The sequence below is a fragment of the Nicotiana tabacum genome, chromosome 10 (assembly GCF_000715075.1).
Source record: "Nicotiana tabacum cultivar K326 chromosome 10, ASM71507v2, whole genome shotgun sequence".
Lineage (NCBI taxonomy): Eukaryota > Viridiplantae > Streptophyta > Magnoliopsida > Solanales > Solanaceae > Nicotiana > Nicotiana tabacum.
In genome coordinates this window covers 117,527,929-117,545,610 of record NC_134089.1, presented here as the reverse complement: position 1 = coordinate 117,545,610, position 17,682 = coordinate 117,527,929, and the positions used below count along the sequence as shown (strand labels likewise).

General features: G+C 36.7%; 1 protein-coding gene across 3 annotated transcripts; it reads right to left on the bottom strand.

The window, feature by feature from the left end:
- Positions 1-945: 945 nt before the first annotated feature.
- LOC107810646 (alpha,alpha-trehalose-phosphate synthase [UDP-forming] 1-like) lies at positions 946-17,371 on the bottom strand. Of its 3 annotated transcripts, NM_001325861.1 has the most exon segments (19): positions 946-1,068; positions 1,098-1,505; positions 1,967-2,065; positions 2,193-2,323; positions 2,483-2,570; positions 2,647-2,769; positions 2,849-3,028; positions 3,671-3,788; positions 4,518-4,705; positions 5,498-5,598; positions 7,273-7,321; positions 7,403-7,491; positions 8,947-9,097; positions 10,239-10,340; positions 10,486-10,600; positions 12,293-12,681; positions 12,852-12,949; positions 13,092-13,520; positions 17,013-17,069. In NM_001325861.1, coding segments are annotated over 17 exon segments (2,787 nt in total). In that variant the 5' UTR covers positions 13,471-13,520; positions 17,013-17,069; the 3' UTR covers positions 946-1,068; positions 1,098-1,118.
- Between the last annotated feature and the right edge of the window lie 311 nt (positions 17,372-17,682).

Below are 17,682 nucleotides of genomic sequence, written 5' to 3'. Positions count from 1 at the left end.
ACCGACTTACTTGGTTTAGTTTCTTTTTAGGGAAAAACCAATCCAAATCGAACCATGAACACCCCTACAAACATTTATGTGTCTATTAGGATTAGGGGTGGCAAACGAAGCGGTTAGGTTGGATATGGGCGGGTCGAAAACGGGTAATAACAAAAACGGATAAATTATCTGATCCGACTCATATTTAATACGGATAAAAAACAGGTTAACCAACTGATAATATGGATATCCATATTAGCCATGTCTTCTTGAATATGATCACTTTTAGGAGAATTTTTAGTCTCCCAAACTTGAGAAACCCCCAATTTGAGGCTTTACAAAGGTAAAAATTAAACTCATTAGTTATCTATTTTCTAAGTGAACAATATGATTCTTATCCATATTTGACCCGTTTATAAATAGTTCATTATCCAAATCATTTTTTTTAATGTATAATATGGGTGGATAACTGTTTTCTTTTAGTCATTTTGCCACCACTAATTAGGATAGAAGCACTAAGATTTAAGTAGTTCAAATTTTCATATATGTAAACCTAATAGGTGCAATGATTTTATCTTGTGAATTAGAAACATGAAACCAGATCTCTCCATTCTAGCAACCCTTGAGAGAGTCAACGTGAGCTCAACTGCTCTTTTATTACACCGTAAGCAAGGGATAAGATTTGCCTTAACTACTTTTATCATTATTCCAATATATCTCTGCCTTTCTAAGAATTCCCATTTAGAAGACTGAAATTAACCATTAGAAAAAACAATGACCAACAAAAAATTAAAAGAATTCTCCTTTGAAATTTATCTTAATGAGTGACTCCATAAATGATGATTGTGAGTTGTTGACAAGTGCTTGTGATTTTGAACTGCTCAATATGTATGTTAAAGTTCTAAGTGATAATCCAACGGGCAAAAACATCTACGGGTCGGAAGAGAGACAGAGGGAGTCTATTATTAGCTAGCAGAAAGGTTATTTCTTTACTTTGTAGAATTTTGAATCCAGACATCTATATATCCAAAGCAAATCAGGTATAAACGTTGCTCAATATCCTCCATACAAATCTCCCTCAATCAAAAACTTGGTACTGATCCTTCATCACTTGATGCAACCAGCACCATTTATCCTTTTCATAATGGCGCATTTGAGATAGATGCTTCAGCCAATTCCTTTAGAAAAGCAACAACGTCGTCAGGCGTACTGAGCAAATACCGAGCATTTGTACGAGTCCTGCCAACTGCACAAGAGAAGTAATTCTCCTTCTTCAGATCCAGCACATTCCATGACACATTTTCAGGTGAGGGCCGTCGTCCACCACCATTGGAAGTTTTCTTCTCCGAGTTCGATACAGGCCTATTCCTGTTCTGAGATGATTTTGAGCTAGTTCGGCTAGACGGAACTTTTGGCGCCGATCGCCTTTCCCCTGGTACCTTCAGTGCATCAGAGACCTTACCCCTTGGAATACCAATGCAATCAGAAGGAAGCTCTGGCTCGAAAAAGGTATATACATCCTCATCCTACATTACAAAGACACCAGACAGAAATCAGAATAGTGGCATCTGTATTTCATAAAAAACTCTGGCGTAGTTTGAAGTTTGACTTATAAAGCATATAAGTTCAAAGGATTTGGCAACATGATCCATCTAGTTTAGCCTCATTAATTTAAATATATTTATACAGATGGACATAGTGTAGCAACAAAATGGGCATATAACATCATCAAATTCAAGATGGACACAGGAAAACAAGTATACAGTTGCAAATGGTCAACCTATCCTATTTTGATTTTCTTAAGTTAATTCTGTTGGGAGCATTTAGTTCTTTTTTTTTTTTTTTTTGAAATAATAGTTGGATCACACAATCAAAATCTGGCGCTAGTTTAACAGACAGGGAAGCTTTGGGTTATAAAATTTGAAGTTCACAGCAATAGTAGTATTAACTTGAAGAAAGGATATTTTGATAGCTTTAAGGAATTTACCTTCCCCAAGAAATGCCCAATGCATAAGACGTAATCAATTGGTGTTGCAATGGCTTTACTATGTACTATCTCCCCCAGTATACGATCAATTGCTGCTCCCTGCATGTGTGTATATGGGTGTATGAGAATTGGGAAAAAGAATTGTCTCATGAACTAATCAAGCGCTTGAAACAAAATTCATGGAGCAACTATCTGGTCATATTATCATAAGAAACAATGTGGTCACCTTTGTAACACCAACTGCTCGGACCTCAACGGAGCGGAGTCCTTGTACAACATCAACAGATGCATTTGATATTGGGCCTGTCCAGAGATGCTGTAGCATGTCTCTAGCTTGCAATCTTCCAAATTCAACATCTAAAAGGACATGGAAGACCCCCACAAATGAAAATTATACGTTAAAAAGAGGAAAGAGAATTGACACGCCGAAGGTAAGATAAACCTTGAATATCTAAAAACAAGAACCACATGACTGAATTTTCGTGAAAGGAAAATAGACGACGAAATTAAGATTACCTGCATACTTGTAATTCCAAACAAGTGAAGTTTCACGTTGTTCAAAGTGAGATCTCGGTGTCCTTTCAGTGAAGTACTCGAAGACGTGCTGGATATAGTCAAAAGAACCAGAAAAGTTAGAGCTGAAAAATCCACTTTCAGAACCTAGCTACACATGTTCATACCTTTACACTATCAACCCAATCCATATTTAGATGCTCTGGCATCGTTGTCATCCATACACCATTTGTAGATCGCAAAAACATTCCATTTTCTGCTGCTAACCACATGTTGTACTCACTGAAGTTCTGCAAAGGTACAAAATTGGTATGGGGAAACGTAGCTATAGTTGAAGGAATTGAAATTTTGCTAGTTGTAATGCAGTACATCATCTAAGACATTTCTGTCACTTCCACTGAGGACAACAACTGTTGTCTTTGGGTCGTTGCAGATTGCAGTCAATGGTTCTTTCAGTTCGGGATGCAATTTCAGTTCCATCTCTCTAATTTGATCTCCACCTCTTCTTCCAGGGGTATCCACCGATTCTGTCAGCGCAGAATTGAAACCCTGTTTTTGAGGACCACCGTAATCAAGTCAAGAAATTGTCATTAACTTAGCTAGTTGCTGCATATCAGTATAAAAGAACAGAAAATTAAACTTAAAAGTATATAATATCTCATGAAATTTAGGCATTCGACAGAGAAACCCAAAGAGTCCTCACAAAGGCAAAGTACTGGGAAGGGGAGGCTGCATCTATTCTTCTTCACACGTATAACCCCTTCCCACAAAGTCTACCGCTAACTGGAGATGTTTCCCTCCCAGAATCACCAAGGCCCTATCATGGTAGCATCCTAGATCCCTTCACTCTTCTATTGCTAATTCTTCACTTCTACAGCCAAAATCATTAGCAGCATACTAGCCACCCCCTTCACCCATAATATGCACACCAAAGCATCACCAACATGACTTGGACTCGAGTGAACATGTCAAATCCAAAAACAGTTGGTATGCTATCCAAATTAGCATAGGCTTTTGCCACTAACTTGATTCATCGTCTAAAGCCATCTAGGTAGCCTTTCTGCTATATATGAACTCTTCCAGAATCAAACGATAATTATCAATCACAGGAATCATTAGGGAAAATAGTTAACTGTAGCTTTTGGATAAATAATTTCAGCAGATTACATTTGAAAGAGGGATGAGTGGTACCAAAATTAGTAGACGATTATTGGACAACAAATAGCGGTCAATTGCATCACTGATGTTAAGTCGGGGTGGAACTTTTCTTATCCTCTGTTGAGCTTCAATAACAGTATCATTTAGTTCACTGCGAAGAAGAGGAATAGTGGCCGATTAATATGCAAAGTTTATCAAAAAGAAGCTCTACTAAAAGACCCATTTATAATCTCAATTAATAAACATGTAATGCTTAAATTGCACCAACAGTATCTATGCTGAGGAAAGATTAAAACGGCTGACATAGGAGAGTTGTTTAATATCGAGAGAAGCCATGCAACAAAACATAGAAATGATTAAGGCAGATATGCAAACTATATAATATGGTGCCTCCAATCATTCTCATGGTAGGCATACCCTAGATAAGAGTGTGTATATTCTGACATAAGATCCTAGTCGGTTAAACAGGCTGCCTAGGTACTTTTATGACCCTAAGAATATAAAAATACAAATCTAAGGTCTAACCTGACCTGTTTCAATCCATGGATCAAATAACTCCGAACTAAAGACAGATAGGAAGAATCAACTTGAGTAAACAAAGTGCAAATGAGCACTGAAGCATCAGAGCCACAGCCATGAAGTTAAACTCAAGCAAGAACTGACTTCTCTACTATCTTGCTTCTTCAAGAAGCCTTGCTGCATAGCATAGCATTTACAGCAAAAGTAGAACAATAAGGGTGGTGTTTTATGGTTTTATACTATTATTACTCTTTTGCCGCCAAATAGGTTCGTTACAGGAGTCTGATCAGTGATTAGGCAAAAATTCACAGTAGCTTTACGCTGTTAGCGATAATAGGCTATTGCTGAAATGTATTCTCACCTCACAAAAGTTTCAGCCCATTCTTGAGCAGTATGGGTAGTCACATGCAGAAAGTTATGCCTGTGGCGTTTTTCTCTTTCTTCGGCTGACATATTTAAAGCTTGCCCAATCGACGCAGCGACCTCTGTGATATTCCATGGATTCACCAGAATTGCTCCAGCACCTAAGGACTGTGCAGCACCTGCAAACTACAAATGCACGAGATTAAAGATTAGAAACTTTATCTATTGAAACTATGCACATACAAGGAGAGATGAGACAATTTCAAGGTGTTGGACAGCACAGCAGTAAAATCTCCTTCAAAATTACTGCAAAACTGAAATGGTAGCTCCATTATTTTGATTTCACAAATTATCTTACTCCATGCCAACGTATGACATAGAATACTCAAGAGTTACACAATTAGGAAGAGAATAAGCAACATGTCAGTTATGGTTTATTTAGATATCTAACTGAATAGAAAAGGTTTTCTCATTTGGTTGACATGCTATGTTGTGTCACATAAAAGCAATCTAAACGAAAAAACACCAAAAACAGAGGCTGTTCAAAGAAGCTGGAGCGCAGCTGCTCAGAAAGAAAATTATGGCCTGTGTCACAGAAACTTGTCAAATCAGATGTTCTATCTGCAAAAGGTCTTACGAAAAATAACCTCCTTGATTTTGGAAATGAATAAGACGTAAGAGAACAAAAGATACCATGTATGGAGCATCATGTGTGATTCAAGAAGACTGAGGGGCATCAAAATTTTGAAAGGAATTAGGATAACTGTAATCTTGCTTTTGTTTTCGATAAACTGTTAGCCTCGTCAAAATAAAGTAGCAAAGAAACACAGAAATGTCCGTCTATGTGGGTTATGCTGCAAAAATCTTTTCATCTTATCTGTTCACAATGCCTGAAAGCACAAAACACTTTTGAAACCAAAAAACTAGTAAATATGGCATTCAAGGAAATAGAATTGCAATTAGATATGTGATTATTACTTCGCTGAGAATAAGGACCCCTTTTTTCGACTCCTGGCAGGCCACAAATTCATAGCTGACAAGGTTCATGCCATCCCTTAAGGAGGTAACCAGCGCTACATCTGATGAACAAGACATTGCCAAAAGAAGTCAAATACAACAGGAACAGGCATGTAGCCACCACATGGATTTAGCTAATGATGAAAAGACAAATGAAGGTACCAATATATATCATATCATAGTACATCAACTTTTGGCAAGAATGGTATTTGGGACGATGACAATGATAATCATGCAGTAATTATTTATTCTAGAAGATTATATATTTGCAAACTTTTACCATCATGTCAGTAATATATCGTTTTACCATTTTATAGTCTTGAACCATCGGTAATATGACAAGTAGAATACAAACTGTATTACTAGTAAAGGATTTTTTTCCCCTTCAAGATCACTAAAGCAATAAGGTATATCTGGACTATGGCAGGCATATGTTTTCCGAATGTGATCAAGCATTCTCGTTCCTATTCAAATCCTGGAGCACAACTTATGCATTATCTAGTGGATAAGCCATGTTTTAATACATGACTGGTTGCAGTAGCTTACTAGGAACTCAGCACCTCAGTGGTCCATGCTCCAAATACAACCCATATAGCAAATAAGTTGGAACAAACAGGTAAGCACTAGGGACCTGCGCCTGAAAGACCATTTCATGGCTGGAGCAACAAAATCATTCTCCCTAGTCCACATGCAGGGTAAAACCCATCTATAGATCATGGTCAAACTTCTGTGTTCATTATAAACAAATCAACCAATAGAGAAGGAAGTGCAAGATACCCAAAACAAAGAAAGCAGCAAGAAAACAGACTGCTGGGCTTCTAGCTGCTGAACTCTTTCTGCCTTGGGTGAAAACAAAATGAGAGTGTGAGGAAAGGAATATGTTGGTTTGGTGCCAGAGGCAGAAAGAACTTCACAGGAGAAAGGCAGTAAGAAAATATATAACCACAATACCTACATGCTCATAGACACAATTCTCCTTCCCATCCCAAACTGAATGTCCACATTTCACTACTACATCAAAGCGATTCAACCATTTAGTACGGAAAGGATGAAGTTAAAATAATATGCCAGATCTTAATAATAAAGCCCAGTGAGCAGATCTAAACGTATATTCCGTCTTTCAGAAGTTTTGAACCAATTCCAGGATCTGCAAGTTTGATATCCTTTTTCTAGAAAGTCTAACATGATGCAGACTTCTCTGAGAACATGCAGAGGCCTCTATAAGCTATTCCATTGTCAATATCATTTGTAAGGACCATAAGAGTCCTGAAACTACAAGTATTTTAGGCCTGGGAGAGTAATTATCCTAAATTCTGCCGGAAGTGGCTTTAAAAGAGAACGGAATTACCAAACCCGAAGGGAAACAACCTTATGAAAACTGTGTAGAGATCTACCCTTCCCCATATATGTATTAACAAAGAACTATTCACTAACCAGGTGTACAACCGTACATAAACATCAACTACTCACCGCTCTTCTCTTCTCATAGTTTAATTCCAATTCCAGAGACAATCTAATAAACCCATACCAGGTGAGAGCACAAGCATGTACTAGTGCTTACATGTAAAGTACAGAAGAAAATGACCAAACATAAATGAGCATAAACAACACTACTATTACACATTATTATCTTACAGAATAGCATAGCGTACTGCAACTAAGAAGTGTGGGGGGTGGGGGTGCAAATGGGGTGTGAAAGCTGCTAATAGAACTAAATGCAAGATGAAAGGGATTACCAGTTACAGCATATAGTGCACATAATGCATGAAAGTCAAGAGATCGATCCTGCATTGAAAAAACAGTACAACCATATTTCAGCGTTGGTATAAAATTCAGGAACAATGAATTTAGGGAAAAAAGACTAACCAGATGATGAATAGGCACTGCAGTCAAAGTTCCAAACCGGCCATTGATGCGTCCAACAATCTCATGAACCTGACTAGTAAGTTTTTGGTCTGCAAAAATACAAGGTGAAACCAAGTAAAATATCATACTTAAGCATGAAGATAAATTGACATACATCAGCATTTATAACCAAGTAAATCTCATTGAAATTTGACTGTCCTTAAGGTCCAACTGGGTTCATGAGTTCCCAGATATTTAAGTTTTTAAGATTCAGAAAAGGGAAGCAAAGCATTGTCCTAGTTGAAAGCTTACAAGAGAATCTGCCTTATGAGTGGTACTCGAGCTAATTCAAGGAGAATAAGCTAGTCACCAAAGTTCATCAGATTAAAAATGCCATTTCCATGGAAGCACTTCTGGATGCAACAGACAAAGTATCTCACGGAATACACTGGAAAATAGGTGAATAAAAAGTGTAATAAGCTTTGGATTGAATCCCATCATTGTTCCTCTCATGGATGTTCCGTCCAAGTTGAGGACTGTGCTGGATGATTAATGCTCAGAGCTAGCTATCAAGAATTCTAAATTTGTATTGAACAGCTTCAATTTCTTTGAAAAGACTTTACATGTGTAATGTTTTTCTAATGTCCTAGCATTACACACTGCAATCTTATTCTAAAGTGAAAACAAAAAGAATCAGATAACCACCTCAACTAGTTTTCTTGCCAAGTTCTTTAATGTAACGACAGATCATTGTTGGGTGCAAACTACACTGTTACGCAACTTTCTAATTTAAATTTTGTACCTGATGTCTCTGTTGCAGCACAAAACTTCATTACAACTATAGCATGGAAGGTAAAAGGAGGCGCGATTCTCTCAACATACAGTTTAGCATCAATGAATGCCTTCGAATATCTAAACCAATATGGAAAGCACGCACCAGGTTTAAGATAGAAAGAGATGGAAAGTGAAGAAGGAGAGAGAGAGAGAGAGAGAAAGAGAGATTTCTCTAAAATGATCACTCCTACCGGTGCAGCTATCTGAGTCTTTGCTAACAAGCTAGGAGTAATCAAAGACGACTCATGGTTCTAAGCACAGATGAATTAGCCAACAGGAAGGGAGGATTATATTCTGCAACTAAATAGATTCATGATGGAATGCCTGTTGCACATGTCTTTTTCCTGGGCACTCAAGTTTGGATCACTTTTTTTTGATACATTTAACAATTAACTTAACAACTCTAAAAGCTAGCTAGCCCTCAAGTACGGATCATTAAGATCATTAACAGGGATCTTTAAATTTTTAGAGCGTCTATATTTGGTAAAGAATCTATGATGCTTTCCCTAGACAAATTTTTTTTAGGCTTTGACCAATGGACTTATGAATCAAAAAACTCCCCTTCCTAGGAACTCTCTGTTCAGATGTAAAAACAGCTGATGATGAACTGGACCAGTATAGTGGAAAGTAAACTTTCCCTACAGGCAGTAATGGCAAATAGGAGAAAAGGAAAAAATAAAATGATTTAAAGGAATAAAGAAAAACTCAGAATGAATGTGCCAAGAAAATACATTCAGGAACATCTGTTCTTGTTGGCACAGCAATTTGCAGCAAAACCACTTTATCACGCCAGTATGGGTTTTCTTCAAGGAACTTCTCAAATGCTAGGATCTTCTGGGGAATTCCTTTAATCATATCAAGGCGATCAACTCCTAACATCACCTGTATTCAAATTTATTTGGGGAAAACTAAGCAAGGTCAAAGTTTATAGGACCAATGCATAAACAATTGCAGTAGATAAGGTCATCCTCCTACCTGACTACAGGCAGAAACAGAAGAAAGTGATACGAGTTTGGTATACATAATAAAACAAGATAAAAAAATGATTAGCAAGAACACTAGACTGACATAGCTTTGCAACAAAGGGTGAGGAAATTCCAGGTAGCCTTCAGAAAATTGAAACATACATGACTTAGAAGCAAATACATTTCACCTTTTAATGAAAAAGGAATATGGATTTTGTACAAAACAGAAAAATGGGGAAAGATCTCCAGCCCTAATAAAGCCACATGGAAATTTTAAGAGTGTAAAAGCCACATCTGCTTTAAGGCAGCAAAACAACGGAACATAGCTACTCCTGGCAAATGCAAAGAAATCTTTCTTTATCTCTTTTTTTTTTCTCTCTCTCTTTTTTTTTTTTAATTTCTGTCCAATTTCCATATTAATATCTATATACTGTTTCATAATAGGAAAAATTCAGTAAGAAATATCCGATTATCTAAATGGTAAGCATGTCAACTAAAGTAACAGAAAGGAAGTATTTACTTATTACGCCTTCAAGATACACCTTCTGGTGCAGCAAACAGGTAACTTTTTGCTTGATGTAAGCACATGAAAGTATTGTGATGACAGGTAGCCGTAGGACTTGAATCTATGGCGCATGCCTGCCCCTGTTTCGTACTATTTTATCTAGCCCCCATTTTTATCAAAAGTACACTATTAGAAAAGGGAGACATTACTTCTGTAATCTTTGTAGGGGGGGTACAATTTTCAGAAGACGATGGTAAAATTACCCAAGATGGATACAGGTCATGACCAAGTCCCCAACTGGCCTAAGGAACTGGGAAGCGGAAATATGATGTTGATGGAATTCAAGGCCAAGATTTCACAGTTAAAAATAGATAGTGAAATTGGTGAAAAGAATTTCTAAAAGCAAATTGTTCCCCATGTGATGCATATTGCCAATATAAACGTTTGCAACCAGAAAAAAGAAAAAGATTTTTCTTACTTCATGAAAGTGATATCATTTCAAAAAGAAAAACTAGGCCAGATAGAGAGAGGATACAGAGCGGGAGAGAAATACCTTTCTCCCAGCAAATCTATCTTTTAGCTCTTTAATATGTTCCTGAACTTCATGAACTTCAAGTGCTCGAATGAATCGCTCTGAATCTATACCAATGGGGAACTGTATGTTCAAACAATTTGAAAATTGCTCAGAAAAAAATCAAGTTGATATTTCGCAAGGCTAAGAAAATCTTTTAGATGAGGATTAGAGAAGTTCTTAACGCAGAAATGTTGTGTGAAAGTGTAGAAAGTTAACTTTAACATACCGCAGCGACACGGGTCAGTCTACCTTGATCTTCTACTCCTTCGGGAGTTCCTTCAAGTCCAAGGATACGAGTACAGGCACTAACGAAATGCCTTGCATAGTCATAGGTATGAAAACTGCAGAGGAAATTTAGCATACTGATCCATTAGAAAGTCCAATAAAAATCCATTAGAAAGTAACAATTAGATGGTCTTAAATCATCAAACTATGCAAATATAGGTCAAAGCCCTAATGACTTTCATTACATAGAGGTTAACGGATGAAAAGTCACAGGAGAAAAAGTGGACATCATTTCCTTAACAGACCAGGAAGTCAAAGATGTGCAATGAAGTGGAAGTTAGTTACTCTGGCATGATACAACCAAAACATAGTACCAAGGAAACCCACAGATGAGCAATATAGTACATACTGGTATAACAACAACAACAACATACCCAGTAAAATCCCACTAGTGGGGTCTGGGGAGAGTAGAGTGTACGCAGACCGATAAAAATTACCAGTGAAACCAGCATATTCTCCTTTAGTCTTCTACAATTATTGGATAGTCATTATACAGACAGATAAAAATTACCAGTGAAACCAGCATATTCTCCTTTACAGCTTAATTTGAAAGGTCGTGCGATTTGTGAACCAACTTCGCCAGTACACTTTCTTATCACATATATGTTAACTAGTGGAATCCTATTTTTTTTCCTTATCAGCTTAAACTCTGGAATGGAACTTCAAAGTGTAGTTTGAAATAAAAGAACCTAAACTGGCAGATAGTTTGTTTTGAAAATATAACCACACATGTATTATTTACAGAGGAAAACCCATGTGAGCATTATGTTTTATGATTAGCATTCAATAGAACATTAGGAGGCGCAAATAAGAAGCCACTTGGATTACCATTCCAAATTTAGCCCAAATACAATCAAGTTTTTAGTAATTAAGTAATAGGATCCGGTTTTTGAAAAGGGAAAAAGTCACACTGGCTTAAACTTTTATCTGAAGCTTTACAATCCAACGAACTGAAAGAATACCCCATATTATACATAGAAACCTCTCACCAAAAAACGGAAAGGACTCTAATAGGAGACATTCGATGCATGAAAGTTCTTGGTACTGCATTCTAAACCAGAAGTGAAAATTCGTATTTATAAACATCACGGTACAAGTTCATGCAGATAGAAATGGTCGCTGGAAATAGAAGCATCACAATCTCAGCACAACTAAATCCAAATATCCTAGCAAATAATAATTCAATAAAAGGATCATCAACTTCAGTGTGAATTTCCAAGCATCTAACATAATTGAACTAGCAGCAAACTAATAGCAGATTCATGGAACACCCATTATTCTCAACATTAATGATGGGGAAACTGCTGCAGATTTGAAATAGCAGAACCAGCACACTTTGCTATTAAGGTCTGATGTAAATCTCTTTAATATAGACTTTTCCTAGTTATACTTTCTTGGCAGAGTGTCTTTCACAATCATGCTAGGTGTTACCAAAGCATATCTTTCAAGCCATGCCTCACCAGGTAAAGTTAGTGCGAGGAAGAGATTTCACAGAAATTTAACCACTAGTACGTTATTTCTTTTTTACCGGTAATAAGTTATTTTTACTAAACAAAACCCGCAGATCGACGCCTACAACCTTAGAATTCAAGATCCTTGCAATCCACTACTTCAACTTTCACTCTCAGCACAGAGACACAGGACAATCACTCTGAGGTCCCAACAACTATTTCCAAATTTTGAAGGTTAAACGAAAACAAGAAGTTAGATGTTATGCAGGAGAATGAGCTGCTCAAAGGAGAATTTACCCAACCAAATCAGCCGCGAGAACTGCTCGGAGCAGCTCCGATCTAGATGGCAATGTCCTGTGGATTTCTGAGGATGGAAAGGGTGTGTGTAGAAACCACCCAACTTTCATTTGGCTGTTGTACTCCTTGAGACATTTAGGAAGGAACATGAGATGGTAGTCATGACACCAGACTACATCACCTTCTTCATAATGTTCAGTCACGACATCGGCAAACATTTGATTCGCTTTCTTATAAGCAGCAAACTGAGACTGGAAACTTCTGGTAGTCGCGAGGCGGTCTTCTTGCGGAAGTCCAAGATAATGAAAAAGAGGCCACAATATGTTGTTGCAATAACCGTTGTAATACTGATGAACAATTTCTTCATCCAGGAACACAGGGATACACCTCTACGAGAACAGTATCAAAAGGGTAAACAAATGCAGGATATAGGTAAAGCATTCTTCTTGGAGAAAAAAAAAAGTAAAGCAATCTCCAAAGTCCTAAATTCAAAAAGGCAATGAAGTGTGGTAAACTGAAATATGGTGGCAAAAACATGAGGAGGACGATGTATTAAAACCTTTTCTGCCAGTGCTTTAGTAAGTGCCCTCTGGCCCGCCTCATCTGGCACGTTCACACCCGCCCAACCAATCCATCTAGCCTCAAACTCCTTCACACCTTCAACAAATTATTTCCAGAACAATTAGACCATCTCTTAGATAATATGAACATCAAACTCCCAAAAAGAGATAATCAGAGTCTAGGTAAAAATAAGAGTCAAAATGTAAAATCAGATATGACTGAAAGGAAGCTAGCTTACCAAGAAGAGCACTAACTAGACCTCCACCACTTATCTCCAGAGACCAGGATTCCTCACCCCTTCTTACTGCAGAGACAGGTAACCTATTAGCCACAACCAGGAGTCGTTGTCTGGTGGGCCGTCCATCGGGCCGCTCCCATCCCTCACTATATGCTCGTGCAACTCCTTCTAGGTACTGTTCGACATATGAAACTCCTGCATTATCAGCTTCTCCTTGGCGAAAATCATGGTCAGAGAGCTCATTGCCCCTGTTGCTATCAGTAGAATCGCTTGTTTGATGAGAAGTTCTGCTAGTTTTCCTTAGCTCTCTTTCTCTCAATAGCCTCTCCAATCGAGTGGTGGTTACCGTTTGGTTTCCATTGTACTTGTTCCCTGGCATCTGTCTAGAATAAGACCTCCTAGGATGAATTCAATAGAGTTCTGTTTTCCCTGAAAACAAACGTCTTTCATCTTGATTATAGAAAATTAAGAGGTAGTGATAGAAGAAACTCCCTCCTGAACGATATAAGAATTTATAAAATTCCACAATCGCTTCAGGTACGAACAGTGAAAATGCAATTGCACAGCCCAGGGTAACATATATGAACAGGACATCAGCATTCTTGTTAAATAAACCAATAAAAAAAACAAATACGCCTCAATCCCAAGCTAGTGGGATCAACTATACGACTCTTCACTATCCATGTAGCTACATTTAGACTCGTACCAATCCAATATTTTAAAATTAGAATAACCAATAATAGAGAAAAACGGAGTTATACTAAGGAAGAGATAACAGGGAGAAAGGGATCCACAGAATTCTACAGGAGAAATGGGGTCTACCACTAAAGAGTCTTGGCTGTTTTCCTCCAACGTTTTTAATTAATCACGTTGTACAAATTCATTTGGTATCTCAAGTTCAGGTCAAGAAAACAAGAAAAATCAACCAAAGTGAGCAACGACAAGTGTATCAGTATAAAGGCGCACAAAAAGTAAAAGAAAGAACGATTGTAATGCTTCAGAACAATTATTAGATTCAACGCGGACACTGGCACAAACACATTGCATGCAGAAAATCAAACGCCTATAGAATTGAGAATTCTAAGCTTTTGCGCGGCTAATAATGCCACAAATATTTGTGTGACAGGTAAACAATCCTAACCCAACTTGAAAAACCACCAGAGGAGTATATCGCGAAAACGGGAAAATAAAATCAAGACTCGGTCAAACCTGAGGGTTCTGGCCTAATTTGATCCAAACGTCAATAACGAGAAAGCTATAGAATCATGACTCAAAAGAGCAAGAGTTAGAACAAAGAATTAACATTTGGTGGGTGAATTAAATTGGCAACGATTGAGGTGAAAGAGGGAGAAATAGAGAATATATAAAGATTTCGGGTGGCAGAGAAGAGAGAACTATCATAGCGAGAGAGGAAGTGGAAGTGGAAGAGCAGACGAATCCTCGTGTAAGCTTTAAAAGGTACATAAAGCCTTACAGCCATGCAGCTGACACAGAGATTTTATTTTTTGAGATTCGTATTTTAAAAAGCTGGAAAAGGCAGCGCTTACGCAAGAATGCACACTCATGGTAATGCCCAGGAATTAATTTTTGTTTTAATTAAAAAATTCTCTTAGAAAGTGAACCTAATAAAAAATTAATTAGAACAGATTATAGAGAACCCGAACCCTCTTTTGAAGGGTCTATGGGCCACTTGAGTCTTTGAAAGGGTCTATTTTATACTATTCTTTTTTTAATATCTGAAAAGGAATCTCAAAATGATTTTTCCTTTTATAGGCTTTTAGGACCCCAGGTTAATATAACGTTGTCCAGCGAAGTCCGAGGCTTTAATTTTCAATTCAATCAAAGTTGTTAAAAATCTAATGCATAAGTTTACTTCTATGCCCTGATAATATTATCTATGACGTTTTCACACTATCAGATTTAATTTTAAATGACACAACAAGGGCGAAGAGGTAACACTCTATAAAATTTAAATTTGAAAATAAAATAAATGACCTATTATAAAATTTAATAAATAAATTTAACTTTTATGCTATTGTATACTCTTTTTACACCAGATTGAAACGACATAAAATAACAACCAAAAAGAGGTAACACTCTATAATAATTTAATTTGGAAATCTAGAAATAAAATAAACGTATGTTATAACAAATTAAATGTCTGATAATGTAAAAGTCAATTATGTCATAAGTGGATATAAGTTAAAACCTTAACAAAATGAGTGTTAACAAATAGTCTTTAAAAAAATTCTATTTTATTGGTTGATCATATAAAATTTTATCGTTAATAAATTACTAATAAAAGCCTTAGGCCTTCTTAGGAAATACAAAATGTGCGTGGACGATGTGCTCGAATAAAATAAATTACTTGTTATAACGAATTAAAATGTCTGATAAAGCAAAAATCAATTAACATCATAAGTGGGATAAACATTTAAACTTAACAAAACAGGTATTAAGAAATATTCTTAAAAGAAATGCCGTATTATTGGTCAATCATAGAAAACTTTACCGTTAATAAAAGCCCTAGGCCTTCTTAGGAAATACGAAGTGTGTGTGGATGATGTGCTGTATATATAGCAGCAGTCACCACAACCAATGAGGATTTAATATTTTGCTTCACGAGGTTGGCGTTCACATCAATCCTAACCAACCGAATCTTTTTCCACAAAACTAACAATGAGAGCAAAAACAAAATCCACAAAGCTTTTCTGATTTCTCTCTATGCAGCAGTCCTAGTGGAAAATAAAGTGGAGGGTGGATTGAACACAACTTTACAACAATCAAACACATACACACAGATGTGACATTTCACAGACTATATGGAGTACTAGAATTATTTTAGCATTTTTTGGTGACAAAAACTTGAATATTTTACCCTGAAATAATGAATTTAAATGTTATTTGTTAAATTCCAGAATCCACATAAGCAAGTATGACTGAAAATAGTTTTTAAATGTAGTGTACCGATTCTATTCTTCTAAAATTTAACAAGTTCAAATTGAGTGGGCAAGCACAACAGTACATGAGTTCCTGCATTCAAGATGGAGTGGCGGACTACCAATGCACTTTTTACGTCACCTTTTTTGCACTTCAAATTGTGTCCTCAAAATTCAGCATCTAATACTCACTCCTAAATCAGACGATGCAGATCTTTTCTATTTCATGTGGAAGGATATGTATACCTCCACATATATTGCGTTTAATACACCCGCACTTTTTTTTCACTATCAGATTAAACAAAAGATATTTATAAAAATATACATATATTAAAAAAAATACAGGTAATTCTTCCTAAAAATAAGATTTATCATTTTAAAAACAAAGTTTAAAAGATCGTTTCAGAGTCACTGAGCATTGGAAAATTTTATTTTGTGTACTGACACTAGTTGTATGAGACAACTTTTTTGTTTCACAGTTTTGTGGACTCAAAAGTGTAAGATTAGAGTAAGAGCACCAGTCCTAGCGGAAAATAAAGTGGAGGGTGGATTGAACACAACTTTACAACAATCAAACACATACATACATACAACACATACATACACACACAACTAGTATCAATTGTACGAGACACAAAATAAAACTTCTTATGAGTATTGGTTAAATTCTTTATAATATAGTATAGATTAAAAATGAATTATCACTTTATCTGAAAATCATGCAAACAGAAAATTCCCGAAACATGATTCAAAATGACGGCATTAAAAAAGCAGAGCGAACAGCTAAGGATTCACATCCTCTTTCACTATGCCTAGAAAGTGCTTGTTCAACCAGAAATTCAGCGATTTTGTGATCGTGGATTCAAATCCAGATCATTCAATTAACCTCGTTCAATCAGACAAATACATGCACCAGCACATACATATACATACCGCACAGATTTCACTTTTCAGAAAGAGATAGCAGAGAGAGAAAAAATACCTGAAAGTTGAGCAGCGATGAATGTTTAGATTCTCAAATTGGAAATGTGGCTGAAATTGAAAGAGAGAAAAGATGTGTTGCAGAGCATATATATAGAGTGGCCACTGACCAGTGCTATAGAGGGAGAGAGGAAGGCAGCTTTCAGGCTAAGAAAGAGAAGGCTCGAGAATAAAAAGAGAGGCAAAAGGCGAATGAAAGGAAAAGGCAGCTTTATGGTTTTTTTTAAAAATTGAAATTCACAGCTTCAGTGAAATGTGTACGTGCGCGCGCATATGAAGAATTATATTATGCTCAGAATCGCGAAAAGGGGATTTTGCTGGGTGAGATGGGGATATCTCCGCCTTTTATAAATATTGCACAGTGAAGGCGAGCCATTGGCCGACTTGGCTTTTTCATTTGCTTTTTTGGGCCTTTTGGCTGGGTTTGGCTTCATCGTGCCAGGTGGGGTGGCCTTGTTCGTCAATCAATTGGCTTAGGAGACTGAATTTATTCTCTCTTCTTTTTTTATATATATAAGTAATGTTATATCCGTACCACTCATTTTATCGAGTTCGACCTCTTAAAACGGAAAACTTCTTGTTTGGGAGTGTTTTACCTTCTTGCATTAGATCTATTTGGTGTGAATCTAAATTAGTCTAACTAATAATAATTTGAATTATAACTAGTTGTT